Source organism: Mobula hypostoma, chromosome 7, assembly GCF_963921235.1.
Source record: "Mobula hypostoma chromosome 7, sMobHyp1.1, whole genome shotgun sequence".
In the NCBI taxonomy this organism is placed as follows: Eukaryota; Metazoa; Chordata; class Chondrichthyes; order Myliobatiformes; family Myliobatidae; genus Mobula; species Mobula hypostoma.
The window spans coordinates 73,390,511-73,408,111 of NC_086103.1; the positions used below are offsets into that span (position 1 = coordinate 73,390,511).

The following is a 17,601-nucleotide window of genomic DNA, read 5'->3' on the forward strand; positions in this document are numbered from 1 at the left end:
CAAACTCATCTCATTGATTGGAACACATAACTCCAAATAGCTTTTGTAGAAGGCTTTACCCCAAAGGTCCACATACTTTTTTGAACCTAGACTGTGATTGTTTAAATGGCGTACTCAGTATTGATGAGAAGTACAATTGTTTGTTTGTTGTTACTTGTGTTTGTCTATTATTGTAACTTAGATGAAAATCAGAACACATTTTTGAGTAATTAATGCAGAAAACCAGGTAGTTGCAAAGGGTTCAAAAACTTTTTCTTGCAAATGTATTTCATAACCATAATTAATATGGATAAGAGATATACCGAATTCCATAAAATTTACAATGATTTATCTAAAAGCTTGTAGTTTATACAGAGCATAATTACTTCACTCCATTCAATTCACAAGGCACAACAAATTTTAAGAACCCAGATGCAGCAGGGATATCATGTGCTTTGGAAGTTACTATACCTTTAGTTAGCCTACTTTGGTAGAGCTAACCACTGATACCCATCCACCAATATGGGAAACCGCCCAGATAAAACTTGCTCATAGAGGTGGTCAGATTTAATCCAGCCAAACCTTTCTTTCAAAACAAAGTAATATTTTAAGTCTAAACTGGAGTAACTCCAAAGATAATATACATCTACCCTCAGGCACAGAGACCACAACTGTACACACCACAATAAAATGTAGACTCAAGACCTTGCATTATCTTAAAAGAACCTGTATATCTTTGATTTCTAATCCCTTGCAATAAAGGCCACAGTACAATTTGCTTTTCTAAATGCACATCATAGTTGCATGTTTATTGCATAATTTTCCTGGAACAATATACCCATATCTTCCTATACATAAATATATGCCATGTTCCTCCTGCTAAACAAAAACTTTTTCTTTCCTAACAAAGTGCATTTTCCCTTACTCCATTAGTTACCACTGTATTGTCAATAACCTTTTGCAGACTGTCCTCTTACAGTGCCCAAGAGCTTTGCACAGTACTATATGTACAACATGTTTACCAATATTAACAAGAACTTAAGACTTACAAATACTGCTGTTTCCAGGTCAAATATAGAATGGAGATTAATGTCTTTTCATCATGTATATTTAAGGCAGAGGATGATAGATTCTTGACTGGTCAGGGCATGAAGGGATACTGGGAGAAGGCAGGAGAATGGGGCTAAGAAGAAAATTGGATCAGCCATGATAAAATGGCAGAGCAGACTATGGCCAAATGGCCCAATTCTGCTCTTATATCTTATGGTCTTACTTTATATTCTAACCATTTCACCTATTGTATTCAGATCATCCCTAAGGAATCTGCAATAACAATTTGTATATGGAAGAAATTTCAGTGGCAGGCCAGCAGAACTTGTGCATGTTTGCATATAGGGAGGCGGGTAATTTTGATGCTAAAAATATTAAGTGAGGGACATTCAGTGCCACACATCAGTATGTCAATTTGATTATGAGATGGCACAATGTGCACTTGGACAAAACACTGCTTCCAACAAGAAATAAAAAACCTTGATTCCATAGCACAGGATTTCTCACAATGCAGGCTATAATTATATAGAGCAAGCAAGATGCTATAAACAAACATTTAAATAAAGCCAATCAAAGAAAAGAGCAATTGTGCATGAATACTTTATTAAATAACAGTGTTATGCAAAAGTCTAAGGCACATTTTATATATAGTCCTGTTATATATACAAGTCCTGTTATCACTAATTATCATCCAAACATACTGCTATAGAGAACCACTGTCTCCGCAGTTAACAGTACAGAGAAGCCATTTTATTCACCTTAGCAGTAACATAAAAGAAGAAACCCTTACACTCTCCCCCCACCAAATTTAGTCATGTCCTCATGACTTCTAAATAACTCACAACCCTTCCTGCAGATACAAAAACCCAATCCAGGTACAAACAGTGACGTTGCTCCCCAAACAGTGGACCTTACGCCCAGTCCCATGGGCGCTATGTAGGCCAACCTATCTGGGAGTTTCCTAATCCTCTGAGACCTCCGTACCCAATCACCTAAACCCCTAAGGCTCGGACACTACTGGGGATACTTCGGGTCCGCTTGCTGACTCCTCTCTCAATCTCTCACTCATGCCCCCACTGCAACTTGGAGTCCCCTTTCCCGTGTCCGGGGCCCCACTTCTTTTCCTTCAAGGTCCTGCTGTTACCCAGGCTGCCCACAGATAGCCCTCCCTATTACACCTGATTCAGTGGGAGAAGGGTCAAAAGCCTCTTCCTCAATCAAGGGGAAGTTAGCGAAAGGCAGCACGTACCACACACCCAGCACATCATCCTTCAAATTCGTATTCTTCCTCATTTCCTCGATCGGTAGCTGCTGTTTGATTTTCTCCAAACTGAAGCACTTGGCTTGGGCCGCCTCTGCAGCCTCTTCAGCCTCCTGCAATCGAGACGTCAGCTTCTTCTTGCACCCCTCCAACTCTCACCCCAGTCTCAGCAGTTCTGACTCAAGCTTCTTGGCCATCTCAATCTGGGATGCAATTACACCACCAGCTTCTTCCACCCTGACCTGAAAAGTAGCAGTTAAAGGATGTTCAGCCTCCAGTTTAGAGTTCACTGAACTTATCTCCAGTTTTTTCTTCCTGATGACTTTCACCAGGTCAACTTTCAATTTTTCCACTTCTTTTAAACTGTCGATGGTCATTTTCAAGTTCCCTTCAAGCATCCGCTTCCCTTGTCCGAGATCTATCCGTCATTGCTTCACCTCCTCGGAAGTGTAATCAATCTCCCCTCTCTGGGCTCTCAGTTTTCTGTTGGCCTTAGTCAAACAGCTTTCTTTGTCTTCTCCAACTTGTAAGTCTTCCAATCTTTTCTGGATTAATTCATCAGTAAGTGGCCGCAGTTTCTGCTTGAAATTCCATTTCTCCGTCTCCACTTTGACGAGTGTGAACTCCAAGTCTTCAAGGTTTGTCCCAAAAGTGCGGCAGTGTCCAGCCTGCATGTTTGAGCGCTCAGTTCAGTGGTGCAAATCCCCTCTCTCCCCAGTGTCTCATTACAATTGACAACCTGGGTTTCCCTAGGCCCACCACCGTCTGTTCCAACACCAGGAAGTTCAACTGGTATGTCGGGTCATTTCTCTCAGATTGCACCAAACTCCGCTGGCCAAAAACTACTCCACATGTTACATTTCGCTTCTGTCGCTTTTCCCCTCTCCCTTTCTTCTCCAAGGGAGGGTAGCCACACAGCAGCAGATTCAAAGGGTGCTGCACTTTGTCATAGTCCCCGGCAAATCTCCAAGAATTACCGGAGAATTTCACAACTGACCACAGAGCACACATGAACTGCATCTTTCTCCAGACCTGGCACTCGTCCAAAGAAAGTTTTAATTCTTTAACTCTTTGTCGCCCGGGCTTCGCCACTCGCCTCGCATCATAGTCCCCCAAGGCGAATCCAACTCTAGGCAGTCATCCACATACGAGAAAACTCCACACACCTTCACTTCCCCCACGGTCTTCCTCATGCCCCGCGGGAAAGTTGCAGGGGCTCCGGAAGTGCCCTTTGACATCTTTTCGGACCAGAAGAATCCTAGGGAAACAATAACGGCCGGCTTCTCCTTGTCAGCCTCACTCATCGGGATCTGGCAACATCCACTCCTCAGATCCAGCATGTTAAACCATGTCGCACCACACAAAAAGACCATAGCGTCTTTGGCCCTCAGGGCTGTATTCTGGTCAATGACAGTGCACCTGTTCAGAGTCCTATAATCCACACATGCTGCCTACAACTTCCACAGATCCAGGGACCAGTCGCCGCGAAGTCTCTCTCACCGAGGTGTCTGTCTTCAGCGGTCAACTCTCCTCCCTCGTGGTATTTTGGAGTATCTACTAAGAGAGTCTCACCCTCAGGTACTTCCCCCAGGCTGTACCACCACCGGCTCTCGTTTAAATTCGGTACCAGCCCAATGCTGCTACACACGTCCTCACAAGCAGCTCGAAACACTGGATGCACAGACAACGCCCCCGAACAGTTCTCACCCCGCCTCCTCCTGGCAGGCCCCCATACGCCTCCTCATCAGTGGGGTGCTGGTCCCCTCCAGAATCGAAACGCTGCCCGTCTCAACACTGTCTGGACACAACAGCACTGACGATTCAGGAACCTCAGACACCCCCACCTTGGCCTCCAATAACTCCAGTTTCACTGACCCATAATCATCTGCTGGGTAATCTCCAGCACTGACATTCCTAATTTCCAGTGCCCCCAATGGTGTCGAGAGTAAATGCTTCAAATACCGGTTGTAAAACGAACTGTACAGCAACTTGACCTGCGCCGCAGTATCGAGGATGGCCTTAGCATAGCTTTCATCTATCTGTAACGACACACGGAGGCGGGGTCCCTCTAAGCTTTCAGGAATAGGGTCTTTTCCTCTCCGAAGTTCCTTGGTGCATTGCTGGGTATGTGCTCCCCCAGAGACCCCAAGCCGTTCCCCCACTGGGCCTCCACTAAGCTTCCCAACACCTCTCTGATCAGCTGAACAACTGAGGGAGGAGCTGATCCCCTGAAACGATCCCCCTGGCACTGCAAGCAATTTAGCTGCCTTCCTAGCCAGAGAAGATACACTGAAAGCTTTTCCCCAATCTCCTGTCACAGGTATGGAAACCCCCAAGGCGCTGCATTTTATTGCCAGTCGAACCAGACGCATTTTCCCCTGCTTTCAGATAACTGGCCGCTGTCACTACGGAGTAATTGACCCTGACAGTTCTAACACCGTCAACAGCCCACCTACTCAAACTTTCAACCAATCCCTATCACTCTCCCTCAACCGAGCACTGCAACTCATCTAACAACCGAGAAGTCCGCTCTGCCCATGCCTCCGCCCCTTTAGGGGTGGACATTATTCCAAAGACCGGGCGGAGCCTGCCACAGCATTAAAATTCCGACCACTCTTCCCCCTCCCTCCTGACAGTATGGACAGCCCATGGCTCCACCTCATCTGGGGCACCAATAGACACTGGCAATCCCATCTCCGTGACATCAGCGCTGGGCCGCGCTGAAGCAAGGTCTGAGCCCGCCATTTTATTAAGCTTTTGCGCTGCGGTTTCAACTTCGCCATCAGCTTTAACCGTACTCAAAAATCGAATTAACAATTCATCCAAGGTACGAATATCCACCCCACTCAACCCGTTACTAACCGCAATCCCACATAGGTACTCATCACTAACCGCAATTCCACAGAGACACAGCAGCACCGACTTAAACAGGGCAATCACACAGCACCCTACAAAAATCCACATCCTGGACGATAGCCCCCACAATGTAGCCCCCTGGTAAGCCTCAGGCTCGCATAGCTCACTTCCGTCTGGGGACAGCAGCCTTTGGCCCCGCCAAACTGAGTTATCAAGTTTGGGTGGATGCTGTGTGTTGTGTCCCCTGTGTAACATCAGTACCCCGAAATAACATTCAGTCTACAATGTGCGGTTAAACGAGTAAGATTTTATATTTAAGTATGGGGTTAGTAGAGAACAAAAGAAAAGGAAAACAAATAAAAGGCGCCAATAATCTCATAAACATGTCCAGGCACAAACGTTGGAGCTCATGGATTCCCTGTCACTGATCCTCCTTCGCTTGTCGTCGACCCCTGGGCTCCCGCCCTGAGCCCAGGCCCAGCAGGTCCAACAACCATCTCCTCAAGCCACCTCTTCTCTCTTCATCCTCTTCGTGCCTTCTCCCCAAAGCCCGCGCAACTAACAGCTTTCAGAAAGAATAACATCTAACCCAACTGGTTAACAAATGAATACAAGTCCCATTATCACTAATTATAATCCAAACATACTGCTATAGCGAACCACTGTCTCCGCAGTTAACAGTACAGAGAAGCCATTATATTCACCTTAGCAGTAAGATAAAAGAAGAAACCCTTACACATACATACACACATATCTACAGTGCCTAAGACTTTTGCGCAGTACTGTAGTTATTTTATGTATTGCACTGTACTGCTGCCACAAAATAAATCATGCCATATGTGAGTGATGATTCTAATATGGGTTTCTTGTGAACTGAGAAGGGAATCATGGTTGGTAAAAGGGGAAGAGAAAGGGGTGGGAGCAGGAAGCACCCAAGAGACGTTCTGTAATGATCAATGAATCAATTGTTTGCAATCAAATGACTTTGCCTGGTGTCTCAGCACCCATGCCACCTGCCGCCCTGGCACTCCGTTTCTGCCATCTGTTCCACACCCAACTTGCCGCGCTCCACCATCACCATTCCCAACATCCTTTGCTTCTGCCAGACATCGACAAATAAAGCAATGTGCAAAAGTTTTAGACACCTTAGTTACATATATGTGCCCACAACTTTTGCACAATACTGCAACTCAGAAAGCATCAGCAATACTTTAAGCATGTTCTTCATTTGAGTTTCTGTATTATCCAATGAGGCATTCCCATTCATTATGTTTGACAACTGAGAGCAGATATTTTCTGTGCCCTCTCTCAATTTGATATCTTTACTAGTGTTTGGTTACTGAAATTCCACACACAGATACCTGAATTAGGATAGAGCCTGCTTCACATTTAGTAAAATCATGGCTGATTTTAACCTTGACTTTCCATTCCAATCTACAGTAAGTAAACTTGGCTTTCAAAAAATCCATGTTTGGCTTTGAATATCTTAGAGACTCTGTTTCCATCACCCTGAGGATGAGCTCCAAAGACTAATGATCCTCACTGTCTTAAACATACAGTATTATTTTAAAGCAGTGACCCTGGTTCTAGATTCTTCCATAGAAGGAAACATCTTCTCCACATTCTCCCTGCCATTCCCTTTCAGGATTTTAAATATTTCAGTCAGTCCTTTCTCGCTTAATTCTGGAAGGTGCACCTTGAGCCAGTTGTCATCAAACAATACAGTCCAATGAACATCCTTAAGCTGCTTCTGGCACATTTACATCTCTCCTTGAGCAGGCCAGATGACTGAGCTTCCTCTTTTTGTTTTTGCATTTAATCTTCCTATCAATAAAAAATAGCTTTCTGTCATTTGAAACACCAGGAGAGGCAGATCCTTCTGCACCACAGCGCTCTGTAATCTTTCACATGCATTTTTAAAAATTTATTCTGCTAAAATGGACAGTTTCCCTAATTATATACCATTTACCAGATCTTTGCCTACCCACTTAACTGAACTGTATCATTTTGTAGTCCCCTTTAGTCCTCTTCACAATTTACCTAACTACCTAGTTTTTCCATTGGTACCTTAATGCAAGTTTATAAATTTATAAATTTCCTGAAAAACTAAGATCCCAACACTAGTCCTTGTGACATTCCATTTTTTAACAACTTGCCAATCAACAAAATAGGTATTTATACCCGCTGTTTCCAGTTAGCCAACCAATCTTCCATGCATGCCAATGTTAGCTCCTACACCAAAAGTTCTTATTCTAATAACCTTTGGTGACATCTCACAGAACTGCTAGAATATCACCTAGGTGAATATCCATAAATATTTGGCCAGATTACCCAACCCACTATCAGAACTTGCCAAGTAAGGAGTAAAGGAGCAATACCTTATGACTGTTAGGTATTCTTACAAATGTTATCAAACATTTGCCAGTCCATCGAGCTAATATCAATTTTCGCTCTACCAACTGAAAATGTTGTTGAGTCAAGAGAAACCAAAGGCTATGATAGAAACAGACATGGCATAATATAACTCCCAACAAGACACCATGAGGAGCAACATTTTAAAAATGATCAGTGTGAATATTCTAAAAACAAATGGGTACAGCAGGTTTTAAATAAACATTGAGAGCAACTGTAAAAAGGGGAAATAGCCAGTTTGTAGTTCCTGCCTTGGACACACAACCTCAAATTTGGAAAACTGGGCCAAACTATATCACTGTACTCATCCTTCACATCCATAAATTTTCAAATTTGCAGAATAATATGAAGCAAAGTTGCTGAGAATACTACTATCATATGAAAATGCATTTCTCAGATTCAACTGCAATAAAACAATTTAACCTGACGCAAATGCAAACAAAATTTGATTGTAGGTATACTAGAAACACAGAAACGGGCCCTTTTTTTCCTGGCCCATTTTATTCTCTCCAAATTCACGTCAACTTTCCCCCAGATTCTACAACTTATCAACATTCTAGTGGGCGTTTTTTGGTGCCTATTAGCACTGTGAGACAGCAGCTCTATTAACTGCTCCACTGTGCCGTCCTATTAATAATCTTCTGACAACAAGCTTTCAGACTTGCATAAATTTCAACAAAATGAAGGAAGGGAGAGCATGCATACAGTGCTGTCAAAATTGTTTTGGAGAGATTAGTATTTTCACTGACCGCACCCCACCCCCCCCCCACCCCGGGATTACTCTTGCAATGTATGAAAGATGCTAGAAACACAAAAGAACACAGACAGTAGAATACATGAAAAAAGCTTTAGCATTCAAAAATTAACTATTTTTAATTATTGAAAGGAACCACACCCGAATAACTGATAAATGCAACATGATCAAAACACTTAGATTACTTACCTAAACAACACTTCATAGACTGTGGCACAGGACTATTTACCATTGTTTGAACATTCTTTGTACTTCTGGCTTCAGAGTGCTGAGAAGGCTGGAGGGAAGAATAATATTTATTCAGTCTCTCAGAATTGACTAACACAATCAAAAATCAACCTGAAACAAGCATCTAAAAGAATGCCAGCTGAAAGCAATTTGGATCCATTTGTCTTGAACCAGGACTGCTTCAACTACCCCTAACATTAATTCCCTCCACCGCTGGTGCATCATACCTACGGTGCATAACATCTGCAAAATCTAGCAGATCAGCACCTCCAAAACTTGCGACATCTGCCATCAGGAAAAAGGACACTCTAGGTATGGGAGTCCCATGGGTTGCAAAGTATTATATTATTCATTTTTACTGGATTTAATTCATGGAACTTATTATCAGGCAGCACTGTGAGTCACCTTTACTAGAACAGCAGTGCTTCAGGACAGCATCTGGTTATGCATTGAGCAATGAACAATAAATACTAGCCTTGCTAGTGACTAGCACATTCCCTCAATACTGAGAGAAAACTTGGACCAAAACATCTAAGTTTCAAGCAACTCAATTTGAATCATGTACGCAATTTAGACAACGTATCATCTTGTTTTTCAAGTAAAAGTAAAAAGAGTTTGGACTGCACAAGGGATGCAGATATTAACTGGAAGTGTATCTTGTTTGAAAATTGAGGCCTGAAGATAGCGCATTTGATTATCTTTTGCGTAGTTCCAGGTAGCAAGAACAGAGCTAAGACACTTACAAGGATGGGGGCCATCCAGCTAGAATAAGTGCAGAGTAGGAAATGTTTGTACCAAGGAAAGCAGTGTGTTTTCTCAACACTTAATAAATTGCACCAAAACTAATCATTTGGCATTTCATACTTAGCAAATATTTTAAAGCAGCTCATTATATAGCGGTAACTATTTTTGTTATTCATTCTACATACATCCCAGTCAGATATTAACAGACCAAGACTGTCAGGAGTTCTAAAGGGTCTCTGCCCAAAATATCCACAGAGCCTGACTGAGCTTGTTTTTAGTAGACAAATAACAGAGATAAAATGTTTTAGGATTTCAAAATTATCAGTAACTACATTATATTTTCCTGTGCCCACAACTCAATTTGTTGCTCAAATCATGCTGCACTAAGGAGTTAAAAGTAATTAAAGATTCTTTGCTGCCAACATAAAAGATAATTCACAGATGCCATCTGTAAACAGACAGAATAATTTTAATTTTAAGTCTTTCAACCATTCTTGCCTGAACCTTCAAAACTGTTAAATCCTGATATAAAATACTCTAATGCACAACAGAATATTTGCCTATTACCTCCTTTACCCGGCATGATACTTTGGTGACCAAGGCCATGTATGTATTTTTTTTAAATTAAGACAATCATCCCAGAAGGGTCAATTACTTGGCTCCATCTATTTCTCAGTCATAATGTGTTTTCAAATAATACCATGTGGCATGATGTACTATAATTATTATTTATAATTATTTATTATACAACTGATCAGATGATTCATTTTAATTTTTTTTTAAACTAGTCAGACACTATTAGCCATTGACTGACCTGTCACTTCTACCTTTTTTTTGTATCATTCTATCCTGCCTTCAATATTGTGGTTTTTCAGAAACTTTCAGAACAACTGCTAAACAATTCCTCTGTTGCAGCACTGGAAATCTGTTTGCTCTGTTTTACACAAGGGATTATTAATCTTAATCACATGTTCATTCGGAACCAGCACAACCATTGGAACTGGCATTCATTCTTTAACTGCGTTCCTATTCTTCTCACTTCTAACTTTAAGTGTGACATATTTTGAAATTGTACTTTGCATGTGCAATACCACGTTTAGTGATCAAGGCCAGATTTCACAACAGTGCACAGCATTTATGGTCATAGTCTCACAGCCTGAATTGATAGAGAGTTTTAACATTTAGCCTCTTACATACATGAGCGATAGAATTGGCGAAATGGAGGAATGGCAATGTATTTCCAAGTCAGCGTGATTAGGAAATGGAAATGAACTTGCATTTCGTGTAGTACCAATTACTTCCACCTTTCCCTTCAAGATGGTACAAGACTACAAGCTTTGGAATATGCTTTTTAAAAAGCAGCAGTGGAGTACTGTTGCAATATATCATAAATATTATAAACTCTAGCCACGGTGTGCTGGTGATGGAGTGTGTGAATGTTGAGGGTGGTGCACGTGCAAAGTGATTAGGGTGTGTTTCAAAAGCATTAACAACCTATATTTATTTCCCCAATAATGTTAAAGGTGCTATATATTAATCAAAATTTCATGCTGAGCTACACAATAGGGTCAATAATTAAAAACTTATTCAAAAAAGTTGAGTGTGTTTGAGTGGAAATTCTGGAGCTGAGGGATAGTGGAAGCTACACTTGGCAAAGGACAATCTAGTTACACAGAAATAATATCCAACATGTCTTGTTTACAATTTGGGTCAACAGATTTTTTTTTTTGAAAAGCACAATGAATGTTGGCACTTGTAAGGAAAGTGACAGTGAGATCTGAGCCTGAAGTTAGCTGCAGTGTTTTGCAGGCATGGTGACCTACGGGGAGGCAACATGGGTTAAGTGAAAGCAATGATCTCCCAAGCATCCCTATAGAGCAACATTTTAATTTTAGTTGTGTAAATGGGATATAGGGTGCTGGACATTAACTTTAACCTCATAGTTTGTGATCTCAGAACCTTCAACCTTTCAGACATAAAAGATCTTGCTGAATATCTTACTTTCCAGTGATATCATTCTCTTTCAAGTGTCTACTACATTTCTTTAAACTTCATTTATATTTCTTCTCATGAAAGAACCTGACTACAATATGTTCTAAGAAGCAATAACAGAAAATAAAATTTGGCTTAGGAAACTTGTTATTTCCATAACAACTAAATTTCAGCCCTATATTTAAAACATATAATTGAGGACAGGAGGAAGAAAAAAAAACTCTGCACACAGTTTTTGGACATCCAAGTATTAAGAATGCTCTCATAATAAAGTGGTTATAGTGTTGATTAGTTGGGTAGAAGGTAGCAATTTAATCCAGAGAAATGTGATGGAATCCATTTAAAGAGGTCCAATAAAGAAAGAGGATATATAGTAAAGGAAGGATATAAAGTGGTACTGAAGCACCTTGGAATATATATCTGTATTTCCTCAAAGGGCAGCAAGATCAGTTCACAAGATGGTTAAAGAAGAAAATACGGTGCCTTATAACCAAAGTATAGAACTTCCTTGTTCAGAAGTTATTGTGGAAATAACATATGTTTTTTTTTCACCCTAAGAACCTCATCATCCAGGACATGTCCTCTTTGAGTTACTATCATTGGGGAGGAGATACAATATCCTGAAGACCCACACTCAATGTTTTAAGAACAGCTTCTTCCCTTCAGCTATCAAATTTCTGACCAGTCCATGAATCTATGAATAGTACTACACTATGTCTTTTGCACTGCTCATTTACTTTTTATTCACATAGTAATTTTTATTCTGCCATAGTACAACCAATTTCATGGCATATGTCAGTGATAAGCCTGATTCTGAATCACACTTGAAACAGTAATCTGCACTGGAAGAGCTGTGCCCTGACGGTCTACAGATTATTGTTGGAAGAAAGGATTATAATAGATAGCTCATTCTCAAATGGCACGGACAGGTTGGAATGAAAGGTTGCTTTCTGCAGCATAAACTATAACTCATTGAAGAAACATGTATTGTACTCAGAAAGAACCAGCTGCACATACATGTTCAGGGAAGGGCTATTAGAATAATTTAAATGTTTTTTCATTTGGTACTGTTGCTTCAAGGGTTTCAGTGAGTCTCAATGTGAGGATGCTGTCTGAACAGAAAATGTGTTTCTACACTGTTTGCTACTACGTGGCACTGCTTGCGAAAACACGAACTTCTATTTAATAAAATTTACTTTACTTGGTAATACAAATGTGGAGGCCAAAAATTAAATGGCAGAACGTTCATAGCATATAAGTTTGACCTGTGTGAAAAAAATTTAAAAGGTAAATGATTTAAAAAATGTCAAAGCACATGCCTTAAATGAATGAAGGCCCCGTTTAAATTTCTTCTTTGGAATAAACAGCTGATCAAAATCTTCTGTTGATTCCAACAGCTTCTTAGTAGGCTTTCTCTGTCGTTTTCCTTCAGCATTTCCTACAGCAGAGCAAGCAATTTTATATAACACTTTTGTATTCTAAATCAGATAGAATCTACATAATTTTAAATGTAGAAAGAAAATATTTAAGTTTACTTATTTTCTAGGTGTAAAAGTTTAATCACAAAACTGCCATGTCGCATTTGATAATACTGAAAATAAGACCGAATGCAGATAAAAATCATTGCATTAGCAGTTCTATCATAAATGGGAAACAACAGGAAAATACAGTTCATTTGATATTAAAGGGCAGTTCTTTGAACTAAATTCCTACTAATGGGGGTTTTGTGATTAGTATAATCTTGGTCACACTTTGCAAAATGTCACCTTTGATTCTAGCAAGAATGTCACATCAAAAATACAGATGACCTACCTTACCATTATCTTTCCTGAAAGTACTACCATCATAAAAATAATCTCTCTCCAAAAATTTTTTTAATTTCATGTGATTGCCCTGTTATCAGAAGGATATGGAGGCACTGGAGAGTGTCCAGCAAGATTTTTGAGAATAGTTGTGGGATAAGGGACTATACTTACAGGGGGTAGAAGGGAGAGGCTGGGATTGTTTTCTTTGAAGAGAAGGTTGAGGACAGATCTGAAAGTATATAAAATGTTGAGAGATTGAGACACAGTGGATACTGGAACACTGTTCCCTTTGAAATTAAAAATGAGAGGTCACAGAGATTTAAAATAAGGGAAAGAACTCACTGAAAGAAAACACTTTCATTTGTGCAGATGTACTGTAAAGCAGGCAATGCAGCTTTCAAGACAGTTAAAAACGTGATTGGGAATAATTTGCAAGTCTATGGAGAAGGGGCCAGAGGTGGAACCAGTTGAGTTGCTCTGATAAAAGTGCAACAGACACAGTGGTCTCGTACTGGGCAGTAACCATTCCATGATAATCACAATTCCTAATTTTCCCTAACTGCATTCTGCTGGAGTGTTTCTGCAAAGAATTCAAAAAGGTTCATAATTCATATACCTTTGTCAACTCAAGGACAAAAAAATGAGCATCAATATAGCATTACAGGCAGTTTACTACTACAAGAACAACTGGCATTGTAAACTAAATGGTCATTGTTATTTTTATTATTTGGAGCATAGCACAGCTTCAGTCCATAAAAGCACGTTCCTGCGGCAGCCAAAAAAAGTACACTGAAAGCACAAGGAATGCAGATGCTGTAATCTATTGCAGGAGGAACTCAGCCAATAAGGTATCACAAAGTCAGGAGAACATCAGTTCCACTCTGGTGGTGGCATACACTTGTTTAAAGAGCTCACCAACATACTATCAAACAGGTGCCATGAAAAGGCTACTTGCTGTCTCAAATGGTATGTCAGGTAGAACAACTGTAAATACTGCAAGGAGTTGTATGATGCTCTTCACAATCAGCAAAATATCACTCTAGAACAGCCTGCATTCCTCAACCAGCAGAGATGCCTGCTCACCACGTGCAAAGATGTCAGCAGCCTGCTGTTCTCCAAGAGAATTACTATGTGCCTATTGATTAAATGACATTTTTTTAAAAATCTGCAACAAGCTTCTGTAAAAGCTTTTTTTATAATTAGTTTACACTACTACTGAACAAATTGTCCACAACACAAACGACAAATCAATTCCTTTTCTTCCCCTTACTCATGTTATCTTCTATTGTGCCATACTCAAAGCAGAGCAGATACCTGTGCATTTATTAAGGTGGCAGATGATATCTATGCAAGTTCAAATGCTATGGGGTCTCAAGAAAGCTTATCAATGCTTTTCAAATAGTGAGCACCTCATAACTCTGCTGCAAAAATGTGAGATTGATTCCATACCTACCATATAAATATGCGGATAAAATAAATGACCGGTTGGTTCTTCTCTTCCAAACTTTGTTACTATATGGACTTGATACTGCACTATTTAAATGAAGGACTCCTACAAAAGGTTGAAAGATATTATCAAAGTAGAAGTGCAAGGTGTTGCAACTACAAAAAGGTACTCCTTCACTGGTTCATCACATCGGCAAGCTCTTCAGAGTTGAATCAACAGATCAGTTTATGAGTGTCTGCAGTGATTGTTTGAATGTAAAATTAGTAACATTAAAAGCTTGAAGAGAACGTAAATTTATTATCCTGGACAGGTGATGACAGGACAAGTGGGTCTACAATTAGGGGTGACAGCTTCAGATTACTGGGGATAACAATATTTAGAATTGGACAAAAATAAATTTCATCACTCATAGGTGGTGAACCTATGGAACAGAAGGCCGGGAAGTCAAATAACTATTTAAACATGGTAAATATATATTTTAAGCATGAAAGATATCGAAGAGTATGATGAGAGAGCAGGAATACTATATTGTGAAAGAGGATCAACAATGGTTGCACTGAATGGTAGCATAGGTGTAAAGGGCCCATTTTTTATTGTTCTTATTTTCTATTTTTAAGGCAAAAACAGAATATATAATAATTGAGACTTAAGTTTAGGGCATGATAAGGAAGTATGCAATAATAAGACTGAAAATGTGGGTTGTAAGGAATGCTTTTGACTGGAGAAAGACACAGGTGGATTCAGTGGCAGAAAGTTAGCAAATGCAGTGAAGTAAGATTTGTTCTACTCTGGTATTTTATTTTTCAATGGGAATATCCACTAAGGGCATAGTGGTAAAATAAATGATGAATTCCATGCTTCTTGCATGACTTCTCAATTATCACATGGTATCACTGCATAATCAAAGTCAAGCCTGGGATTTGTGACTATTGCATCCAACATGTTGTGCGATATTAACTCAGCTCATTTAGCTCCAAGCAAACCTACCACAAGTCCTCAAACAACGCCACTTCAATCAACAGACAAAACAATAATCTAGATCCGCACCTTGTAACCTTCAAGGTTTCTTTTCTAAAAAAAATCTTTTTGACTCAAAATCCCTTATTATTTCCAACTCTCCTGCCATAACTGTGCATCAATTTTCTAAACCTTTATTAGGTATTTCAACCCAGTACTTCGAAATTGGCAATTTTATGCTAAAATATGGAATTAAACTTGAAACTGATTTTCATCTTTGGAGAGGAGCCTTTTTGTTTATTATTGAAGATAATTCTGAAGCAAAAGAGTATAAGCTCTAACTTCAAGTTCTGAAATTAACTTTACCAATAGTACATATGGCAATTTTGAGTTTCATGCATAACTTGAGATTGCTGTATGTTTAGGTTAATTTCAAAATAAAAAAAGCTAATTTATAGACATATATAAACCTAGAGATTGTTCTTAGCCTTTCCAGAATTACATTTTCATTTTGCAGTTTTGAAATAATTTTAATCTAAAGCTTATGTAGAATATTGTGAAAAACATTTTTACCAGGTGAAGAGGTCAGTTGTGTAAGTATTCCTTCTGATTTAGCTTCAGGTGGTGCTGGAGTATGCAGACTGCTTCTACGATGCCATCGCTTCTGTAGAGTAGTATCTTTTTTACATTCTTGTGAATCTGCTTGTGTCTGAGCAGCTGGGGGAGCAGGTTGCTCTGCTGGCAAGGACTGGAGATATTCTGTGGCTGGAATAGATGAACCCCCTTTTGCAGATGAAGACTGGAACAGTTCCTTTGCTGATAACTGGGATTGATATTCCACAATTTGGGAAGGTGACTGATTTGCTGTAGACACAGGCAGGCACCCTGCTTCCACAACAGTGCAATGGTGTTGTTCCCCTACTGCCGTGGACTGGAATAAATCATCTGCAGGAATGACATGTGATTGTTCCCTCTTAGGAATGGACTGCAATGACTCCATTCCTGACGTGGTCTTGCATTTTCCTAATTCATTTATGGACTGAAGGCCTGTAACATGCCTGGTCTGGGAGTTTTGTACCATAGGCATGGGCTGCACACCCTCACCACTGGGCACAGGCTGCACACCCTCGCCGTTGGGCACGGGCTGCACACCCTCGCCGTTGGGCACGGGCTGCACACCCTCGCCGTCGGGCACAACTGTGCACTGTTTCAGCACAGGTTTCATAGGAGTTGGTTTTACTGCTGAATTAGAGAGAGCTAGTTGTGAAACACTTTGGGCTACCACAGGTGTGGGCAAGGCTTGACAATGAATAGATTTTGACAAGACTGAACCTGCTACAAGTTTAGATGGAGTTGTCTTCGGAGTAGAGCATTTCTGGGGGTGAGTCAAATTCTTCTTAAATTGTTGCCTTTTTGATTCATTCTTGCAGCTTGTAAAGTCCTGTGTTTCCGTTTGACGAGTTTTTCCTAAACAGTGTGATGTGCCCTTTGAAATAAAATAACCATTATTGTCTAAAGGTGTAAAGTCAAAACTACAAAAAAAATCCAAACAGAAAATGCAGATGTTATCACAACAGTAACACTAAATGTATGCCACTTGTATAAAAGCTGAATCATAACTTGCTGACCTGCTCAAAAAGGAAATTAAAGCAACACACATCAAAGTTGCTGGTGACCCGCAGCAGGCCAGGCAGCATCTCTAGGAAGAGGTACAGTTGACGTTTCAGGCCAAGACCCTTCGTCAGGACTAACTGAAGGAAGAGTTAGTAAGAGATTTGAAAGTGTGAGGGGGAGGGGGAGATCCAAAATGATAGAAGACAGGAGGGGGAGGGATGGAGCCAAGAGCTGGACAGGTGATTGGCAAAGGGGATATGAGAGGATCATGGGACAGGAGATCTGGGGAGAAAGACGGGGGGGGGGGCACCCAGAGGATGGGCAAAGGGTATAGTCAGAGGGACAGAGGGAGAAAAAGGAGAGTAAGAGAAAGAATGTGTGTATAAAAATAAGTAACAGATGGGGTACGAGGGGGAGGTGGGGCATTAGTGGAAGTTAAAGAAGTCGATGTTCATGCCATCAGGTTGGAGGCTACCCAGATGGAATATAAGGTGTTGTTCCT

The 17,601-nt window shown here is 40.4% G+C and overlaps 1 protein-coding gene across 4 annotated transcripts in view; it reads right to left on the reverse strand.

Annotated features, from left to right (window-relative positions):
- nsd1a (nuclear receptor binding SET domain protein 1a) overlaps positions 1 to 17,601 on the reverse strand; it is a 183,210-nt gene that overhangs the window by 69,449 nt on the left and 96,160 nt on the right. For all 4 annotated transcript variants that reach the window (XM_063053601.1, XM_063053600.1, XM_063053598.1 and 1 more), the window contains 3 exons: positions 16,059 to 16,971; positions 12,596 to 12,714; positions 8,502 to 8,589 (listed from right to left, as the gene is read on the reverse strand). In XM_063053601.1, the coding sequence (XP_062909671.1) occupies positions 8,502 to 8,589; positions 12,596 to 12,714; positions 16,059 to 16,971 (1,120 nt within the window). The remainder of the gene's footprint in view (positions 1 to 8,501; positions 8,590 to 12,595; positions 12,715 to 16,058; positions 16,972 to 17,601) is intronic.